The sequence below is a fragment of the Aquarana catesbeiana genome, linkage group LG01 (genome assembly GCF_042186555.1).
Source record: "Aquarana catesbeiana isolate 2022-GZ linkage group LG01, ASM4218655v1, whole genome shotgun sequence".
NCBI classification, from domain to species: domain Eukaryota; kingdom Metazoa; phylum Chordata; class Amphibia; order Anura; family Ranidae; genus Aquarana; species Aquarana catesbeiana.
Genome location: NC_133324.1, coordinates 657,744,759 through 657,766,751, shown reverse-complemented (window position 1 = coordinate 657,766,751; position 21,993 = coordinate 657,744,759). Strand labels below are relative to the sequence as shown.

Sequence of the window (21,993 nt, the reverse complement as noted above, 5' to 3'; positions counted from 1 at the left end):
AAAAAGTGCCAAAAAAAAGCCTTGACTTTAAGTGGTTTAGATCTCGTGCACACTGGAGCTCAAAAAAGCCTGTTTTACATGCATTTGATTTTGTTTTTGTTTTTTCTTGTCACTAAATGCCTCTCTGTTAATTCTGTTAATGCACACATGGGTGTTTACAGGAGTTTAAAAGAAGCGGCATTTAGAGGCAGGAAAAAAAACACATCCCTTGCACGTTCTGAAGAGGAGCATTTGGGCTGAATAAATGCACAAACGTGCATTTAACGTTGGGTGTGTTTATGTGCATTAGTACATTCTAATAGCCAGAATAAATTTATTATTCTGTCTACCAGAATGCATTAACTCCAAACATGTGAGCATGCTTACAAAAACGCAGAGGAGAGGAGAAAAGGATACAATGTGCATTTGGCCTTAATATATATTGCTAAAGAGATGGCTATAGTTTCCCTTTAAGAAATAATGTGGAGAACCCTTTACTTTTAACCTCCCTGGCGGTATGATTATTTCGGATTTTAGGTGCTGAAAGCAGTACAATTATTTTGCATGGAAATTTGGCGTTTTATATTGTAGGTCTGTAAATCTTAACAATAACACACTTAAATCTGTCCAAACCAGAGTCTAGTAGGTATGATAAAGTTTGAAACACAAAAACATAAATTATAATATAATAAATAAAAATAAATAATTAAAAAAAATTAAAAAAAATAGTAATAAAATAAATTTCCCCACAATTCACTATCGCTCAATTCTGCAAGTGTTCTAATTTACTATCGCTGTTTTCTAGCTGGTCTAAAGCCACTTTTGACGTAAAGGGACACTTTTTGGTTGCTATGGACAATCTCCAGTTTCCAGGCAGAAAGAACAGTGTATATCATGTAAAACTGCATGCAGGGCATGGGCCAGAGCACTGGGGACAAAAGGGATGTGAAATCATTTCATACAGTACTGTAATCTGTAAGATTACAGTACTGTATGTGTTATGATTTTGACAGTTTTTTGAATTTGCCGCCAGGCTCCGCCCCCGTGCGTCGCGCCGCTCGCAGGGAACGGAGCCTGGCACGGAGAGGCTTCGGAGGAGGACGGAGCCCTCGGACACTGCGGGGGACATCGCAGGATCCCGGGGACAATGTAAGTAACGCCGCCCCAGGATCCTGCAATGCGATCCCGAGTGTGGCTCGGGGTTGCCGCTAATGGTACTGAATTTTAACCCCGAGCCACACTCGGGAAAACCGCCAGGGAGGTTAAGTGGAGCTGTTCCAAAGGGTGATGAGACATGATCACCTCAAGAACCTCAAATTGGATGACTACTACATGTGCAAGTTAGTAATTGCATAAACATGTATTCAGGGTTCACCCTCCAATTGGAAGGCTTGGAAACTTTTTAATTTTTTGCCAAGAACAATTTAGTGCCCTGTACCCTGAATGTTACCATCTGTTTGACAGTGTTATATAGGTATTCATATGAGGTCACAATCCATCTTTGTAGCTGTACAGAGATTATGCGGAAAAGTTTGGAGTCAGTTATGGGTTTTGGTTTATTGTGCAGCTGGAAAGTAATACTGTAAATGAGGAACCTGACCAGATAGTTTAGAAGGGATCTGAAGGGTCTGAAGTGAAATTCTAGGGGTCTTTTGATGCCAAACTGAAGAGAATATGGTATCTATTTTGCTAAAGCATATCTCGGGTATAGGACAGGAGAAAATTACAAAATTGTAAAGAATTGGCAGAAAACTTACTGATAAAAAGCCTATCCATGAGATCCAGTGGCAGATTCATAGATGTGTTTTTTTTTTTGTTTGTTTGTCTGTAAGGGCTCTATGTTCTATATGCTCATCCATGTGAGCTAACTAGGGATAAAAGCTGATTGGTCCCATCCTACAAGTTGCATCACCAATTCATCTATTGGCTCGCATTTCAGAAAAGACAGCTGTGAAAAATGCTGATAAGGGATTTCCCACTGTTCTAAGTTGTACTTGTGTTGGAAAAAATAAAATATTTGAACATCACCCCTTCATCTCAGTATGTAATAATCTTAAAAATAAATTTGATAAAATGTCATTCATTTTAATGTTACAATATATTGTGCTTTGCAGATCTGCTTTCTCGGGTGGAACTGGATAAGAAGATTGCTGATTGCTCAAAGCAGCTTACCAATGCTCTTGAAGAGAAAAATGCTCTAGAAAAGGAAATTTCTTATTTGTCAGAATTGACTTTGCCAAGTGAAAATGAACAACTTAAGAACCAGGTAAATGTGTGTGTGCTTTTGGTTCTCTTTTCTTCTTTTTTTTTTTTTTTTTTTTTTTTTTTTACACCTACAGTTAGCACTGTCCTTTTGCATTATATTGCTAGTAAACTTCTCTTAACCGTAATAAATTGTGGTCAGGTGTGTACTATATTGTTTCTATAATTTACATTTTACAACTGGAGAGTAGCTCCCTGCTTCTAAGATCTGTTGAGATTGTCACTTTCGGCGAGATGTATGTGATATAATGCCATTGAATCTTGTGAGCAAGAAGAGTGAGCTTTGTAGGCCTCATGTAATTCTCCTTATTGTGTGCTCGCTGTTTAATAAAGGAGACCTATTGTCACAGCCATCAAGTATATATCGCCAGTACACCACGGATCTTTGACGCAATTGTTCAGGTGATCACGTCACAAAGGTAAAGTCGCACTTTACAATTGTGAATGTGAATAAACATTCGGACTGTATTTTAAATATCCCTGGTGTGCAGTGCATATCCACAAGCCATAATGAATTAGGTGTGTGGGGGTCTTCAAAAACATCAAACTTCAATATTGTTTTGATAACAAGAGTAGGCTTGAAATAATTGAAATACAAGTAAATTTACACCAACTTTTTAAATTTTTCTTTTAATTAATCTTCCTACTTCTTTTTTTTTTTTTTTTTATTAAGCAATGCTTATATGTTGGCATTTTTAGTTGGCACATCAAAGCCTGATGATCAGTTGTGTGGAGAATTTGTATGAGAAATATGTTTTTTCATCTTTTACACAAAAGGAGTAGAGTGTCAAAGGTTGACATTAAACAGTGAAGGTTTTAGAAAAGTGTGGGTGATAGCCTCCTTGTCCTCTCTGCTCCAAATATGCACTCCACTTTCCTCTAAAGAATATCCCTTTCTTTCTTACATCACAGAACACCTTTATAGCCATGACATTATGAAGTTATGCTGCCAACTTCAGGTGATTACACTGGCAAAAAAAGGAAAAAATTTCTCTCCTAGGCGTAGGTTGCAGCCTTTTTGCTAGTTGTGATTGTCAAGTCTTTGCACGAAAACGTATCTAGCTTCTCAATGGTTCCAGATCCGTTTTTTTCTTTGGCTTACCTACCCTCAGTACCTTCCTTGTGGGACTACAGGTCACAGCAAGTATTAAATGACCACACAACCTTTCCTTGTGGGGGAGGAGGGCACTGGCAGATTTTAGTAGGAAATCTCTTGAGGTAACCAGCACACTGGGGCTTAAGGCACAGTGCTCTCTTGGCTGACTTGGACCTCTGTTCCCAGCAAGGGTTCCAATATCCGTGTAAGCAGGCCATAACTTATTGACAGCAGGGAGTTGGGGTAGATTTAGGCATGTGTCTAAATCTCCTCCCTTGCCTCTGAAGCCTGATCCACGTTAGGAACTCGTGCAGAGGCTACTGACAGGCGGTGAGAAAGAAATGCAGCGTCTCCTCACCGCCTGTTTTAACTCCAATTTTGCCATCAAATGTGCAATACACATGGTTGCAGGGCGTCTGCAGCACTTCACCATCTACTTGAATGTCTACCGTTTGGGGGGGCTTGTCGCCCGCTGATCACTTCATGTCGGGGGAACTTTGCTGCTGCCACAGCATGTAAACATTCCTGTCTGCTGCTTATTGTAGCTTCAGGTGGGGCTATTATTGGGTGGCAGAAACGCAGCTGAACCGTGCATTTTTGCAACCCCCCCGCCCAACCGCAAGCTTAAACCAAGCCTTGGGGGTCCCAAATACCTTCTTTGGGTAGGGAGGAACCTGGCCGTAGCTGCCTGTGCAATGTAGCTTTGACACATTTACCTTTCTAGTATGTTTGCTACTTCTGTGGCGCTCCTTCCTCCAGTTCCCTTGTAATAAGGGAGGAATTCTCATTTGCTATTGCCAAATATGGAGCAAATTGGGCCATGGTTTATAGAGTGTTTGTTTGTTTTTTTGCCTTCTTCTGGATCAACTGTGGGTAAGGCTCTGTTATATGAAGGTTTTCTTGTATTTATTTTTCTTGGTTGAACTAGGACTAGATTTTTTTTTTTTTTTTTTCAACCTAACTATGAAATACCAGTTCCTATATTATTTTTAATGGGAGATCTGTCCTGTTGGTACCATTATCCTTTAATTGTAATTGCAACCGCACTAAGTCTTATATTTGCCTGTCCTCTTTTTTCTAAGAATGCCATTGTTAAACCAAATAGAAGCAACACAGCCGCTTTACAAAAAGTCTCCTGTCCATGCTCCTATCCTTTCGTTCCTATAGAATGGTGATACGATATTGGAACATCCCCTCTAACAGGGGTGAAGTCTTCTGATACTGTACTTGGAAATGTAAATTGCAGATATTGCTTATCTTAGCTTAAAATTAAAAGATAAAATAAAGAATTAAGTATTTTGATCACTGTTTACTAGGTACAAAAAACTTCAGGTGAACTCCAACTCTTAAAAAATGAAAAAGAACAATCGGAATCTATAATATGCGATCAGAACAGCAAGATGCAAGAGCAAAAGGAACAGATTGATAAACTAATAGAGGAGGAGAGCAACACACAGGCAAAGCTTCAGCAAGCTGAGCAGCAATACTCTGAGCTTAAAATACTGTATGAGGACCTTCAGACAAGATGCTTACTCACAAATGAAGAAATTAGGAAAAAGGACATTGAGGCTGAATGTCAAGTAAAAGAAATTAATGACCTGAAACATTCTTTGGAAATATTAGAAGGAAAGGTAAGTCTAGTTGTATTACTTTGTATGCTTCACTCACATTGATCATTTCTGACTTGTACTTTTTATTTTTTTTAAACAATAGTTGTCAAGTGCACAACAAGAAAGGGAAGCGTTGGTTCAAGCCCAGCAGGTAACATGATTAGAAAATCTTTTCTTGCTTCAGAGGACAGTTGAGTAAGTGTCACTTAGGGCCTTCTTAATTTTTCCTTCCACAGGACCATGCTTCTCACACTAGCAGCATAGAAGAAACACTTAAGTCCATGGTGTTTGAGAGAGACAACCTCCAGGAAGAGTTAAGCAATGTAAGTGTTTTTCCTCCTCTTAATTGAAGCAGAGCTTGATGTGCCTAAAAAAATATATAGATATACTTATCTGTGTGTGTTTAGATTGCTGGCATCCTTTGTCACCCCTTTAAAAAGTAATCTGCAGTGGATTGCTTCACAGAGAGCCGCTGTCAGGTGGCTGGGGGGTTGTTTTAAGCCTGAAAAGCTTGTACCGCCTCAACAGCGTATGTTGTAGTGCGGCCCCATTCGCCTAAATGAGTCCTGTTCAGCAACAGTTCGGCCCGCCAGATTCAGCAAGGGTTGTCATTTTTGCCACAGCAGCTGTACAACCCCCTCTGACTGCTGTGTTAGAGTACGGGGGAGTAGTGAAAACTGGCTTAACTGCCTGTTTTTGCTGCCCAGCTGGCCACATGTGAAGCAGCCTTAAGGATTTACTTTCTCTTAATCATTAATATTCAAGGATATACAAACTTTTCTAGATGGTACAATTTCCATGCTTTGATTGAGGCATTTTATTTCTCTTTATCCTGTTTCAAGTTGTATATATTTATTTGTAGCTATCATCTTTGGTTGAAACTCTTCAGCAACAAGCACAGAAGCATTCTGAACTGTTTAGAGAAAAACAGGATTTAGTACAAAAGCACCTTCAGCTCATGTCTGAAAAGGAACAACTTCAAGAGCAGTTGAATAACTCGCAGCCCTTGCTAAGTATCATGCAAACTGAGCGCTCAGAAGGTCAACTTAAAATTCAAGAGCTGCAGGAGAAGATAACACTGCTTGATCTGCAAATAGATGAACTTCAGTGTAAGGTTGAAGAGCTTACATCTGAGAAGAATATTCTAAAACAAGATCTGAATGACAACATTGAAATGGTGAATAAAACCTGTTTAGCAATTGAATATCTAACCATTACTGTACATGAGTGACAATATCGGCTGCACAATTTCACATGCCCATGAAACTGCAAAAGCTACAGTACTCAAAATTGCCCATAGTCAGCACTTTAAAGCCTTTAAAACTCTTCATTTTTATGTTCACAGTGAATGATGGCCTAGAATTATTGCTCTCTCTCTCTGTCTTGTGAGTAGATATCCTATAAAGTGGCACAATTGTCGTATTTGTACATAGGGACCAGAGGCTTTTACATTTTTTTTATGGGGGCTCTGCGGACATAAAGCTCTAGATGAAAAGAATCCACGGAGGTCACGGACGTTGTATCTCTCTAAGTCTACATTTGTGAAGTGGGATGATGGGATCTTTAAGGTCAAGGGAAGGTAGAACAAAAATAAGTGCATGTTTTTTCCTTTTAAGGAGACCTCGGGGTCTATTAGACCTCTGTCACCATTTAAACTCTGTTATATCTGGTTTAGCACTGTCTATTTGATTGCTCTGAACCCAGAAATGCTCAGAGCTGATCGCTTCAGGGTTCATACTTCAGAGGAGATCAGTAAATAGATTTTCACTCTGACCTCCTGCCACTCTCCTTCCCACCACATGTTTCCAGGAGTGACAGTTAAGCCCCAGACACATGGTTGGGGGTTTAATTATAAATGTATAGAACGGATTTGGCAGCTGTAATTCACTTCTATGTGAAAACTGGGAGTAAAAATTAAATGTTTTGTGGCATATATGCAGGCTTCCAACGTGCCGTTTTTTCCAAAAATGCCAATTGTGTGGCTGTCATGCGGATTCAGTGGTTTCAGTACTTTGAGTCTCTGACCCAGAGCAAGAATGCATATTATTACTTCACTAGTATTCTTGATTATTCTGAATCACTATTCCAAATGATATTGAAACAGACAGCCAGGCAACTTGCATTTTCAGACAGGTCAGCAATCGCAGCCTACATATTTGTTTGTACGGGTTTTCTTTAAGTCTATAAGGAAAGGCAAGAAGAGGGGATGAGAACAGGAGCAGTTCTGTGTAAGATAGTAGTTGTAGTACTTTCTCAGCAGGGATGGCATGTTTTCCACAGTCTTCCTTTTAAGTGTGAAAATATATTGTTTGCAACAAAAACCTTTTGGTGCTCTGTAGTGTTACATAGTTGGTGCAGTTGAAAAAAGAAACAAGTCCAACCTAGTGTGTGTGTGTGTGTGTGTGTGTGTGTGTGTGTGTGTGTTTATGTTCATAGTACATTGTATACACCTGTTGTGGTCGTTCAGTTGCCCAGCTAATAGTTTTTTGAAATTATCGATGCCCCCTACCGATACCACTGCTTGTGGAAGAGAATTCCACATCCTTACTGCTCTGACAGTAAAGAGGCCTCTGCAGTTTAAGGTTAAACCGCTTCTCTTCTAATTTTAGTGAATGGCTGTGTTTTTTTTTTTTTTTTTTTAAACTCCTTTCACTGAAAAGGTTTTTTTCCCTAATGCTAGAGTCACCGGTACAGTATTTGTACATTGATCTCATATCCCCTCTCAAGTGTCTCCTCTCCAGAGAGAATAAGTTCAATGCTTGTAGTCTTTCCTCGTAGCTGAGGTCCTCCAGTCCCTTAATTAGCTTTGTTGCCCTTTTCTGGATTCTCCAGCACATCCTTTCTGTGGACTGGTGCCCAAAACTGGACGGTATACTCAAGCTGTGGCCAGACCAGAGTCTTGTAGAGTGGGAGAATTCTCACATGTGTCTGGAGTGAATCCCTTTTTAATACAAGCCAGTATTCTGCTGGCTTTGCTTGCAGCAGCCTGGCCTTGCAAGCTATTGCTGAGCCTGTCAATCTACTAGGATCCCCAGGTCCTTTTCCATCCTACTGTAGATTCCTCCAGAAGTTCTCCACCTAGCGAGTAACTTGCATTCGTATTTTTGGCACCCAAATGCATTATTTTACATTTTTCAACATTAAACCTCATTTGCCAGCAGTCCATTTTTAGGCAGCAGTGATGTGCAGCAGGGAGCGGTGTAATGCAATCTTATTGTGGTTTTTAATCTTATTATTTTATTGAATCACACAGCTCCTTTGTGCATTTCACATAAAATTTAAAGAAAAAAAAAAAGTGACACTTCATGTAACCTTAGAGTAGCATGGTGCTTTCTGCTAGCTGTGGCATATGCGCCATCCAGTGAGGTGTGATATGCAAACATGCATAATATCGCACATCTCTGGAACACAGAAAAACACTGCATTCTGGTGTGAACATTATGACACCCAATTCAGTTCCCATCTTATCTTTTCCTTTTTGGTCCCTTTTTTAGGTATTTTTAAAGTAAATGCTTAGTATTTTGCGTTTCCCGATTTTTATTTTATTTTTTTTTATTTTTTTTATAGTCTGTATATAAAACAATCTGTTTTAGCAGGGTTACTATGAATATTTCATATATACAATTGGCAGTCAGCGGTTGGAGCTATAGGATCTTTTTTCACATTTACTAAGCTACCGTTTGCATTGTTTTACAATGTCAGTATTCATATTTTAATATCCATTAACAGAAGTTTATTTTTGTACACATATTTTATTCAGTCAATTGAAACGCAGGATGAACTGAGGACGACCCAGGAGGAGCTTAAATGCCAGAAACAACTTGTGTCAGATCTGAGAAAACAGATTTCAGATTATGCTGAACTGATTTCTGTACAAGCAGTAAGCCATAAGGACACCACAGAGGTAAAGTCTAGAATCAATGAACTGATACCTGTAAACGGTGGTGATTTAAAAAAAAAATTGTAATAATAAACTTTATTTCTTTCTCGGACATCACGGGACACAGAGCCACAGTAATAACTGATGGGTTATGTAGGTACCTTTAGGTATTGGACACTGGTCACACCCTAATCAGGAAGTTCAACCCCCTATAGAATCCCTCCCCTTCCAGGGATACCTCAGTTTTTACGCCAGTGTCTTAGGTGTTGGACGTGTAAAGATGTCCTGTGCTGAAGCTCCGAAGGGAATATCCTGATATCCTATACTGGGGCGAGCCGGATCCATTCAAAGTGTCTTTTCATGGCCGAATTGGATGGTACCCGGGCCTCGTGTCCGAAGAAACAAGGTTTTACCTGTAATGCTTCTCTTTTTAGAGAGCTGGACCCCGCAGATCAGAAAATGGCTTTAAACCTCCTAATTTCTGGCTGGGTGCTTTACAGGGCCAGAACTGCAGGATCCCCCTATTCGTAGGGGGCCCCAGTCTCTGACGTTTTTTTAAAACGGAGCCCACCGTGAGAGGTGAAGATTGGGTCTGTGTATACAGCACCCTGTGGCTGGATAAGGTAAGAGGAGATTCCACAGAATTTTGAATTCTAGTAGGTTTTCTCCTTTAAGGTAGATGCATGCTATGCCTAGTGTGACCACCGGGGGCTGCCAAGATGCCAAGAGCACATACCTTCTCATGCTGTTTCTGTCTCAGCGTTCCACGCTGCACAGCTCTTCCGACCAGCTCCAGGTAGGATGGGATGGGGGGGATTTCTCCTTAGGAATGTTCCCCCCAGGCCAAGGGGAGGCCGCGGGTTGGCTGTAAGGCGGTTTTTATACCGCACTGTCGCCGCCGCCATTGCATCAATGCAGGTCCCATCGCAGCCAGCCTCTCTCCTTCCTCCTCCACCACCAGCCTTCCTCCATGCTTACTCCGGAAGGGACAGGCTCGCGCAGGAAGTGCTCGTTTTCGAAAAAACGAAGGAGGGGGGGCGGGGCATCAGCACAGCGTCAGCGTGCTCAGACGCCCACAGTGCCAGAAGCATGGCTACTTAAAGCACACTCTACAGGTGCTCTGAGCCTTGGAGGGGACACAGCTGACAGTCGCATGTAAGGTGGGACACAGGCATTCTCCTAGGCTGCATTTACTAAGGTAACACCGGACTGGGCATTTGGTAGCAAGGCTTCTGCCAGACTACATCGCTCAGCAGTCAGTGTTCATTTTGGATACCTCACACCTTGTTGCTTTGCACTATGGGTAGAAGAGGTTCAAGTACCCCCAGAACCAGAGACACTAGGGGATCTCGTTCAGGTTCTGAGGACCCCTTGTCTGCTACATCCTCCCCCATGAGGGGCCAGGGACGGCTGGACAGGGAGAGCCGTTGGGGTCTGGGCTATACCTGCTTCCGGCACTTCAGCGCCTGTATACATTACACAAGAGGTTTTTTCCTCAACCATTACTGGGTTAGAGGAAAGATTAATGGCCGTGATTACAGCTTCACTCAGTGGAAGAAAACGTACTAGGCCTTCCTCTGTTTCCTAAGACCCTCAAGCAGAGGATCTCTGGGATAAAGGAGATGAATCCCTTTCAGTGGATCAGGATGGGACAGATAATTCCTCTTCGGAGGAACCAGGTGGAGAGGGACCCTCTGCGATTTCCCAAGAGGAGAAAGTCTTAGTGCAGATCCTTACTGGATTGGTCCGCTCCACATTTAAGTTGCCCGTACCTGAAGCTGTTAAAGAATCCTCTTCTACTTTGGGGTCACTGAAACCTTCCCAAGCAGCACATGCTTTTCCTGTTCATAATTTGCTTGAAAAGCTCCTGTATTCTGAGTGGGATCACCCAGATAAGCGATTTCTTACGCCGAAAAAGTTTTCAACACTTTATCCTATGGAAGAAAAATTTATTAAGATGTGGGGAATGCCGGCCATTGATGCGGCCATTTCCTCTATAAATAGTAGTCTGACTTGTCCTGTAGACAACGCTCAGATGCTCAGGGATCCTGTGGATAAAAAGATGGAATCCTTATTAAAGGATGTTTTTTCCTTAGCAGGATCAGTGGCCCAACCTGCGGTAGCAGCGATTGGAGTCTGTCAATACTTAAGAGACCATGTTAAGCAGGTCATCAAAGTATTACCTGAACAACAGGCCCAGGGGTTTGCTAACCTTCCAGTGGCCTTATGTTATGTTGTTGACGCCAACAGAGATTATATCATGCAAACCTCTCGTCTTTCACTTGGGTTAGTGCATATGCGTAGTATCTTATGGTTGAAAAATTGGTCAGCCGAAGCACCATGTAAGAAGCTCTTGGCTGGGTTTCCTTTTCGTGGTGCAAGGTTGTTTGGAGAAGACTTGGATAACTATATCAAGAGAATCTCTTGTGGGAAAAGCACTCTCTTACCTGTTAAGAAGAGTAAGCGCCCCTCTTTCAAACGGCCTCTTTCCCCAGCGCCAGGGGCTTCAGCCTCCAGGCAGTCACGACGGCCCCCTCCGTCTGGGGCAAGAAACAAGAGTCAACCCCAGGAACAAAGGAAGTCCTGGGGGAAGAAGTCTTCTAGACAAGACACTAAGACCTCTTCATGAAGGGGCGCCCCCGCCTGCTCGAGTGGGGGGAAGACTGCGACAGTTCACAAAGCTCTGGCAGGAGGACTTCCAGGACAGATGGGTAATCTCCACGGTAACCTTAGGGTACAAGCTGGAGTTCCAAGAATTTCCCTCTCCTCGTTTCCTCAGATCAAGTGTTCCCAGAGACCCAGAGAAGACGCAGTCGCTCCTTCTAGCGTTAGAGCGACTTTTGTCGCAAGCGGTCATTATGGTGGTTCCCACAAAGGATCAAGGATTGGGCTTCTATTTCAACTTTTTTACGGTACAAAAACCAAAAGGGGATGTCAGTCCCATTCTGGATTTAAGGGATCTGAATCGATTCCTAAGGATTCAGTCCTTCCGCATGGAATCAATTCGGATAGTAGTCTCCATCCTGCAGGGAGGAGAATTTTTGGCATCGATAGACATCAGAGATGCATATCTACATGTGCCCATTTTTCCGGCTCATCAGAAGTTTCTACGCTTCGAGATAGGAGGGCGCCATTTCCAGTTCGTGGCTCTGCCTTTTGGGATAGCCACTGCACTTCGAGTGTTCACAAAGGTCTTGGCCCCTCTTCTGGCCAGATTAAGGGCTCAGGGTATAACTCATAGCATACCTAGACTACCTGCTCTTGATAGACCAGTCGGTGGCTTCCTTGAACGAGAATTTGAGGACCACGGTCAAGTATCTGGAACATCTAGGTTGGATCCTGGAGTATTTGGGTCTAATCATAGGTACAAGCCAGGAGAAGGTATTTCTTCCTCAGGCAAAGATCACTGCTTTAAGGGAGCTGATTCTGACAGTCAGGACCAAGAAGGGTCCTTCTGTCCGCCTTTGTATGAGGCTGCTGGGAAAGATGGTGTCTTCATTCAAAGCAGTTCCCTATGCTCAGTTCCATTCAAGACTACTGCAACACAGTATTCTGTCAGCCTGGAACAAGAAGGTTCAGGCATTAGACTTTCCGATGCACCTGTCACATGCGGTGCGTCAGAGCCTCAATTGGTGGCTCATACCCGAAAACCTGCAGAAGGGGAAATCCTTTCTACCGGTTACCTGGACGGTGGTAACAGATGCCAGTCTGTCAGGTTGGGGAGCAGTTCTGGAACAGTCTGCGATCCAGGGGCTATGGTCCAAGACCGAGAGGACCTTACCCATCAACATTCTGGAGATCCGGGCGGTATACCTAGCCCTAAGAGCCTGGACTATCGGGCTACAGGGTTGCCCGGTCAGGATCCAGTCCGACAATGCCACAGCAGTGGCTTATGTCAATCATCAGGGAGGCACCTGGAGCCGAGCTGCTCAAAAGGAGGTGAACCAGATCTTAGTCTGGGCAGAGATGCATGTGCCATGCATATCGGCAGTTTTCATTCCAGGGATAGAGAACTGGCAGGCGGACTATCTAAGTCGCCAGCAGTTACTCCCAGGGGAATGGTCTCTGCATCCCGACGTCTTTTTGGCCATGTGCCAAAGATGGGCGGTCCCAGATGTAGATCTCTTTGCATCCCGATTCAACAAAAAGTTAGACAGATTTGTGGCAAGGACGAGGGATCCTCTTGCATGCGGGACGGATGCGTTGGTGATTCCGTGGCATCGGTTCTCACTGATTTATGCATTCCTGCCTATTCTGCTACTGCCACGACTCCTTCGCAGGATCAGGCAGGAAAGGAAGTCTGTACTTCTGGTGGCCCCTGCTTGGCCCAGAAGGACTTGGTATGCAGAAATAGTAAGGATGACGGTGGGTTCCCCGTGGACCCTACCGGTAAGCCCAGACTTGTTATCTCAAGGTCCAGTGTTCCATCCTGCCTTACAAACGCTAAATTTGACGGTTTGGCTATTGAGACCCACGTTCTGAAGAGTCATGGGCTTTCAGGTCCTGTCATATCTACCTTGATCAATGCAAGGAAGCCAGCTTCCAGAATGATTTATCATAGAGTCTGGAAAGCGTATGTATCCTGGTGTGGACCCAGGGGTTGGCATCCCAGAAAATATGTCATAGGTAGAATTCTTGATTTTCTACAATTAGGATTAGAGATGAAGCTGGCCTTGAGTACCATCAAGGGCCAGGTCTCGGCTTTATCAGTATTTCAACGGCCACTTGCGTCGCATTCTTTGGTCCGAAACTTTATGCAGGGGGTGATGCGTCTTAATCCTCCGGTTAAGGCACCTCTAAACCCCTGGAACTTGAACTTGGTTCTGTCAGTGTTACAGAAACAACCTTTTGAACCAATACGTCAGATTCCTTTGGTCTTGCTGACAAGGAAACTAATTTTTCTGGTAGCCATCTCTTCTGCTAGAAGAGTATCAGAATTGGCAGCTCTTTCATGTAAAGAGCCTTATTTGATTAAACACAAGGATAGAGTGGTATTGCGCCCTCATCCTAGTTTTTTACCGAAGGTGGTTTCAGAATTTCATCTAAACCAAGACATTGTTCTGCCTTCCTTTTTTCCAGATCCCTGTTCTTCGGAAGAGAGGTCACTACATTCTTTGGATGTAGTAAGAGCAGTCAAGACCTATCTGGGAGCAACTGCTCAAATTCGCAAAACGGTTGTTTTGTTCGTGCTGCCAGAGGGTCCCAGTAGAGGACAGGCAGCATCAAAAGCTATCATTTCTAAATGGATTAGACGATTGATTATTCAGGCTTACGGTTTGAAACAGAAGATTCCTCCGTTTCAGATCAAGGCACATTCCACAAGGGCTATTAGTGCTTCTTGGGCAGTGCATCACCAGGCCTCTATGGCTCAGATCTGCAAGGCCGCAACCTGGTCTTCAGTCCATACATTCACCAGATTTTATCAGGCAGCGGTACAGGGTCCTCGGGTCTGATTGCACCCTACTTGGTTGTGATCCCCCCCTCCCCTCAGTTGGCATTGCTTTGGGACATCCCATCAGTTATTACTGTGGCTCTGTGTCCCGTGATGTCCGAGAAAGAAAATAGGATTTTTTTTATAACAGCTTACCTGTAAAATCCTTTTCTTTCGATGGACATCACGGGACACAGAGGTCCCGCCCCTCTTCTAATACTTATATTGCTTTGCTACAAAACTGAGGTATCCCTGGAAGGGGAGGGATTATATAGGGGGTTGACCTTCCTGATTAGGGTGTGACCAGTGTCCAATACCTAAAGGTACCTACATAACCCATCAGTTATTACTGTGGCTCTCTGTCCCGTGATTTCCATCGAAAGAAAAGGATTTACAGGTAAGCTGTTATAAAAAATCCTATTTTTATATAGTGCCTTTTTAAAGGTAGCTTCTAAAAGTGTTTTACAAGGAATACACAAGATCACATAAAGGGACAATATAAAAGCATATCTTCGTGTGCTCATTTTTGGTTCCAGTTGCTCTTTTAAACTATCTTTAATGTATGTGTTTAAAAAAAATATATATATTAGAGGTCGACCGATATGGGTTTTTCTCTGGCTGATGCCAATATTTAGAAATTGCGGTGGCCGATATGTGAAGCCGATTTTTTTGGGCCAATATATTAGGCCGATTTTTTATTTTTTTTTTCCCTTCATCTCATAAAATCTAACAGTTAGACCCCTTTCACACTGGGGCGCTTTTCAGGCGCTTTTGGGCTAAAAATAGCGCCTGTAAAACGGCTCCCCTGCAGTCTCAGTGTGAACGCCCGAGTGCTTTCACACTGAGGCGATGCGCTGGCAGGATGTTAAAAAAAAAAAGTCCTGCAAGCGGCATCTTTCCTCCACCACTCCTGCCCATTGAAATGAATGCGCACCGCTGCCGAAGCGCCTGCAAAGCGTTTCGGCAGTGGCGCTTCAGGGGCGCATTTAACCCCTTCCTCGGCTGCTAGCTGGGTTATAAGTGCCTTGCTAGCAGCCGAATAGCGCCGCTAAAATGACAGTAAAGCGCCGCTAAAACTAGCAGCGTTTTACCGTCAACGCATGCTTGCTCCAGTGTGAAAGCAACCTTAAGTAATACAGAAAATTTTTTACATTTAAACATTTATTAAACAAAACAAACCTCCAATCAGTTCACTTGTATGTAGAATTTAGATAAAAATAAAAAAAAAACTATATCTTAAATATTAAATACACAAAAACAGGTAATCAAAACTTTTGGATGAAAAAAAATGTGCTAATTTGCTGCTTAGTTTTTTTTTTTAATTTATTAGTGTATTTTTTCAAAAAATATTGCGTTTGAAAGACCGCTGCGCAAATACCGTGTGACATAAAATATTGCAACAACCGCTATTTTATTTTCTAGGGTCTCTGCTAAAAATATATATATATATATATATATATATATATATATATATATATATATATATATATATATATATATATATATATATATATATATATATATATATATATATATATATATATATATATATAATGTTTGGGGGTTCTAAGTGTTTTTCTAGCAGAAAATACAGGATTTTTACTTGTAAGCAACAAGAGTCAGAAAAGATTTAGTCTTTAAATGGTTAAACTGAGCGCTTCTACACACAGAGCTCAGTTCATTCATAAGTGTAAACATTGTATCCTTCAGGTTCTTTTTATCAGATTTGGCAGGCTGCCCAGAGGAGGGGAGAAGTCTCTTCACAGAAGTTTTCAGGCAACTTGTATTGACTTCTATTACAAAAGTCATTTGCAAGTCCGCTGATATCGGCTGATGCCGATTAACCACTTCCCGACCGCCGCACGACTATATACGTCCTAAATTTGAACGGGGATATCGTTGTTATGGCAGCAGCTAGCTGCCATAACCCCGGTATCCCCGTTTTCGTGCGGCGGCCGGCTTTCAGATAAAAGTGGTCCCTGCGGCGGATTCGCCGCGAGATCACTTTTATCGGTGGCGGGAGAGGGGCCCTCCCGCCGCGATCCGGTGCCCTCCGCCGCTTACCGGAGCCGTCGGTAGTGGCGGAGGCGATTGCGTCCTCTGCCGTTGTGTGTCAGGAGACGAGTGAGGCCAAGATGGAGCTCACTCGTCTCCAAGATACTGCTGGGCGGAAGCGACGTCAAAACGTCACTTCCGTCCACGCCTCTTAAAGGCATATTTTTTAAATGTCATTTTTCTAAATGACTTTTTTTTTTTTCTTTTTTTATTGCATTTTAGTGTAAATATGAGATCTGAGGTCTTTTTGACCCCAGATCTCATATTTAAGAGGTCCTGCCATGCTTTTTTCTATTACAAGGGATGTTTACATTCCTTGTAATAGGAATAAAAGTGACACAATTTTTTTTTTTTTAAACAGTGTAAAAATAAATAAAATATTTTAAAATAAATAATAAAAATTTTAAAAAATTTTTTTTAAAACCCCCCTGTCCCGACGAGCTCGCGCGCAGAAGCGAACGCATATGCGAGTAGCGCCCGCATATGAAAACGGTGGTCAAACCACACATGTGAGGTATCACAGCGACCGGTAGAGCGATAGCAATAATTCTAGCCCTAGACCTCCTCTGTAGCGCAAAATATGCAATCTGTAGAATTTTTTAAACGTCGCCTATGGAGATTTTTGAGGGTAAAAGTTTGACGCCATTCCACGAGCGGGCGCAATTTTCAAGCATGACATGTTGGGTATCAATTTACTTGGCGTAACATATTTCACAATATTAAAAAAAATTGGGATAACTTTACTGTTTTATTTATTCAAAAAAGTGATTTTTTTTCCAAAAAAAGTGCGCTTATAAGACCACTGCGCAAATACGGTGCAAAAAAAAGTATTGCAATGACCGCCATTGTATTCTCTAGGGTGTTAGAAGAAAAACCATATATAATGTTTGGGGGTTCTAAGTAATTTTCTAGCAGAAAAACCTGTTTTAAACATGTAAACACCTAAAATCCAAAACGAGGCTGGTCCTTAAGTGGTTAAGTAAAAAACACCAAATATCGGCCGATATATCGGTCAACCTCTAATATATATATATATATATATGAGAGAGAGAGAGAGATATATACACTTGTAGAGGAGAACCGCACTCTGCTTACAGTTTAGTGCCAGCAATCAGGTCTTCCCACCGACCTTATATATAGAAGAAAAGTCCAAGAGGTTGCTGCACTTAAAAACTTCTTTGCTTTATTTCACAATATCTTCAGAAGAGATTTACAAAGCAAGCATAATCATTCCAAGCAATATCAAAGGCAACAATTGCCTGCACAGTTTCAGATATGAATGGATTACGTTTCGGGCTAGTATGCTTACGCCCTTCCTGAGATCTGTTGAAGCACATCTGAAGGTTTCATTTCAATCATTCATTTAAATACAGGTTTAGTGAAGTACTTCACACATGGAATCAGTATGGCTAATTAATTCAAATCGCATACCATTTAGCATCTATATATGCATATGTTTATCTATAACATGCCAGTGAAGTATATATATTTATTCAGTTTATCAAAGCATACTGGTTTTCTTTACCCTTCCAGTGGGCAGTTTTAACTGATATCATTAATCCATGTACAATATTGCTATCAAATAAAAATCTATTACAATTCATATAAACAAGTCATTGCATACTTAGATTAGATGAGAACATCTCCTAAACATTTATTGTAGGAGTGCCAATTTAACCTATATATTTAAAGTGTAAATATATACTGCTCTGTCCAGGTTGTATTTGAGGCTTGAAGAGCTCCCTGAGCTGATTTAGAGCTGTGTGTTTTAGGCCTCATTCACACAGCAAAAAGTGCAACAAGAATTCAGTGGTTTCCTGAACAGGTAGATGCAGACAGTTGCAGCCGCTCCACCTGTAAAAAGCAATGGCAGGTTAAAAGTGGCTACAGCTGTTCGACAATTTTCAGATGTAATCTCACAGTCCATAGTTTGGTATCATTGGCAAATATTGCAGGAACCTTGCCCATTTTTTTTTTTTTTTTTTTTTGCACTATATGAATAAGGCCCCTTTCACATTTGTGCGACTTGTACTGCGACTTGGGACTGCAAAGTCGCATGACACATCGTACCCTATGATTTCCAATGAGTACCATTCATATCTGTGCGACTTCAATTCGCACCTGTACTACTTTGGTCTGACTTTGATGCAAGGTGAGATCCATAGACCTCAAGTTTACACAAGCATTCCCTGAAATTGTGGCAAAATTGTGGTAAAATCACAGCAGTGTAAAAGGAGCTTTAGGCCTAAATCCCACCAACACATGTTTTGCAATCAACCTTGCACATTTTCTTTTTGTAATTTCTGTCTTAGCAATATGCTAATCTACAAAATGTGAATTGCTGTTGGGACTTGAGGACATGATGGTAACAAGCCCTATAGAAGATTACCCAGTGCAGTCTTTCAAAATCCCCTGACACATCCAGATCAGTTTAAAGGCAGAAGTGCTCTGTGCAAGACCATGCAACATATCAGTAATTTATACATTTGTAATCCCAAACTCTGCTTTTAAAATGCTTTGATATATGGTTCTTTGTGAAGTTACAGTAGCATTAAACACAAGTATCCTCTATGATATTATCTTGATATGTAATAACTTGAAAAACAAAAAAAGGTTACTGCTTTTAACTAGCTAATGTTTATTTCCCTGTTTTTATAATAAAATTGATGGGACGTACTTCAGAAATTACTTACTTTCTGTCTTTGGTGTTTTTATGCTTTTTGGCTTTTGTGCCACAAAATAAAATCCAGGCTAGTGAAGCAAATTCTGATACAATTGGCATTAAAAAAATGGAAGAAGACCATCAGAGTTTAATTTCTGAAATGGACGTTCTCAAGGAAAGCCTCAAATCCGCTGAGCTGGCTCTAGCCACTATGGAAGAGGAGAAGCATGAACTTATGCAGAAACTTGATGCTCTTGAAGAGGACCTCCAATCTGTCACGGAACAGAGAGATGAGTTGGAGAACGCCAAGAACAACCTTCTGGTAGAAAAGGATGACCTTAAAGCCAAAGTGGAGCGAGCTACCAAACAAGTTTGTGAGGTATATACCGCTAATACTTAAATTTTTTCTTTTTTTCTTTAAATCATACTCGTATTTAGAGATGAAGTCTGGGGTGGGGTGGTAGAAGGGGTCCTTTTTATCTATTTGGTTTACGTAAAATATATGTAATAACCTGCATGCTCCAACAGCTAAATGAAGAGTTAAAATTCTTGCCTGAGAAGCCACCACATGAAGATGTAATGGGACAAATGGAACAGATACAAGAGAAAGAAAAGTTGCTAGAAACACTGAAAGCTGTAACAGATGAAAGAGACCAGCTCAAACTTGATTTACATGACAACATTGAAATGGTAAGAATCACAGGTTACAGTGCTGGCTGGGAAAGTGTTCTTACAGTACTTGTAGTAAATGGGGTTTTGTTTCTCAGTCCATAGAAACACAGGAAGAACTGCGAAATGCTCTGGATGAGCTGAAAGAAAAGTCCAGGCTATTTGAAGCACTGAAGTCACAAGTGGATGGCTCTAATGGCCAAACAAGTAATCTGGAGAAGAACCTGGAAGTTAAAGTAAATATCATGTTCTGTTTTCAGTTCAGCAACTTTAAGTTTAAAGTGACACTTAAAGGGGTTGTAAAGGTAATTTTTTTTTTTTTTTTTAAAATAACAAACATGTCATACTTACCTTCACTTCACTGGGGTCCCTCGGCGGCTGTTTCAGCTCCTCCCCGCAAGAACTAACCACCTTAATGCGAGCTCCCTCGCATGGTGGTTAGTTATTGCGGGCGCGCTCCCGTGATACAGCCAGCGGCTATAGCCGCTCACTGTATCACTCGGCCCCGCCCCCCGGCGTGCCGCGTCATTGGATGTGATTGACAGCAGCGCGAGCCAATGGCTGCGCTGCTTTCAATCCATCCACTGTAGCCAATCAGCGACCAGGCTGAGCGGCAATAGAGATGTCGGGAGCCAGCGGCTGAGTTTCGAGGTGTCAGGTAAGTAAAACGGGGGTGCTGGGGGCGGCGGTATTGTCAAAAGTTTTTTCACCTTAATGCATATAATGCATTAAGGTGAAAAGATTTTTACCTTTACAACCCCTTTAATGATAGCCTTACCCTCCAATAATAATCCCTAGACATCCACAGCGTAATGGCCCTGTGATTGATTTTTATTAAATTGTTTTACTGTGTTTTTCTGCCTTTTTGTAATGTCTTCGGTGGGCTCCACACCCTCTCCCTTTCCCGCTCTATGCACACCACAAATCCGATCTCTAGTGCTTTTTGGGAGCAAGCAAGAAAGGGTGGCTACATTCCAATATACAGTGGTACCACGTAGAAAAAATATAGGCACCCTCCTAACTGGAATTCAGATCACAGCAGTAAAATATATATGGTTTTAGGAGGCTGAGAGCAATAGAAAGAACTTTTTTGAGTTGGTGGTTGTAAAGGCAGAAGGATTTTTAAAAAATTCTCCCCCAAATAATTACCTGAGCCCGATCTCAGTCCAGTGCTGTGCAAAAGAGCAGCAGCTCTGTCTCTCTCTGCTCACTGGACATGGAGGCAGCAGCAGGAGCCATTTGTTCCTCCTGCTGTCAATCAAATCCTGTGAGGTAGGGCCAAGCCACACTGTCTCTGTCAATAGACGCAAACAACTCAGCTCGAGATCGGGCAGTCGGAAGGAGGTGCCAGTTGGGGACTCCAGAAGAGGAGAATCAGGGCTGCTCTGTGCAAAATCATTGCAAAGGGCAGGTAAGTAAGACATGTTTATTATTTTTTAAAATCTCTTTAAAATTACTTTTAAGAATGCATACTTGAATAGAGCTTCTTATACCAGAGTTTAGTGTCATTGAAATGTATTTTCCTTTTCTCCAGCTGTTCTTTTCCCCCTCTCTTTCTGCAGTATCTGTGAGCCTGTTCAAGACTGATTGTCCCCAGCCTACAAGCAGCAGGCCTTCCAATTAATTTAATAACTCATCATCCGTGTAAATAACTTGGTGTCTGTTTTACAGTTTTAAAATATAACTGTATGCAGTCTAAAGCTATAATTTTGTATTTAAAGATTTTGGACCTGGAGGGAAAACTCCATGCCGCTGTGACTGAGAGAGACCAGCTAAGTGAAGAGTTAAGATTTATGACAGAGCAAAAGAGGAACCTTGAAGAAGCACTCTCTACCACTAAACATGGGCTCCTAGTAAGTTTATTTCTTTAGCTTTAGCCTTATATCAAAGGGAGAAGTTTGGGTAAACAAACTCTAGTTTATGTAGTGATCATCTTTGGAAAAAAAAAAAAAATCTTGGTTGGCTTCAGATTTATAAGACAGTATGCATCTCTTTGTTTTCTAAGGATAAAGAGACACAAGACAAGGAAGTTCAAGTGCTGACAGAGGTGTTAGTAGATGAGGAAGAGATGAATGTTTCAACCAGCCTAGAAGTAGAAGCTGAACAAAATATTTTAAAAGAGAGAATTGGTCACCTACAGCAGCATATCCACATTATTTCTCAAGAGAGAGAACAATATCTGCAGTTACTAGATACCCTTAAAGCAGAGAACCTTCAGCTGGTATCTGTTATGCAAAGGCAAACAGAAGATGTAAGTATGAGAATAATACCTATAGTTCCATTTTAAATGTTTATATGCTAGAAATGGCACCAAAGAGTATAGTATTCTTGGCATTTATAAATATATTT

The 21,993-nt window shown here is 41.7% G+C and overlaps 1 protein-coding gene across 3 annotated transcripts in view; it reads left to right on the top strand.

Annotated features, from left to right (window-relative positions):
* CENPE (centromere protein E) overlaps window positions 1-21,993 on the top strand; it is a 183,013-nt gene that overhangs the window by 86,602 nt on the left and 74,418 nt on the right. For all 3 annotated transcript variants that reach the window (XM_073601785.1, XM_073601777.1, XM_073601770.1), the window contains 11 exons: window positions 2,094-2,245; window positions 4,654-4,968; window positions 5,051-5,098; window positions 5,184-5,270; window positions 5,810-6,124; window positions 8,708-8,851; window positions 19,064-19,354; window positions 19,504-19,665; window positions 19,743-19,880; window positions 21,366-21,497; window positions 21,650-21,895. In XM_073601785.1, coding sequence (XP_073457886.1) covers window positions 2,094-2,245; window positions 4,654-4,968; window positions 5,051-5,098; window positions 5,184-5,270; window positions 5,810-6,124; window positions 8,708-8,851; window positions 19,064-19,354; window positions 19,504-19,665; window positions 19,743-19,880; window positions 21,366-21,497; window positions 21,650-21,895 — 2,030 coding nt within the window. The remainder of the gene's footprint in view (window positions 1-2,093; window positions 2,246-4,653; window positions 4,969-5,050; window positions 5,099-5,183; window positions 5,271-5,809; window positions 6,125-8,707; window positions 8,852-19,063; window positions 19,355-19,503; window positions 19,666-19,742; window positions 19,881-21,365; window positions 21,498-21,649; window positions 21,896-21,993) is intronic.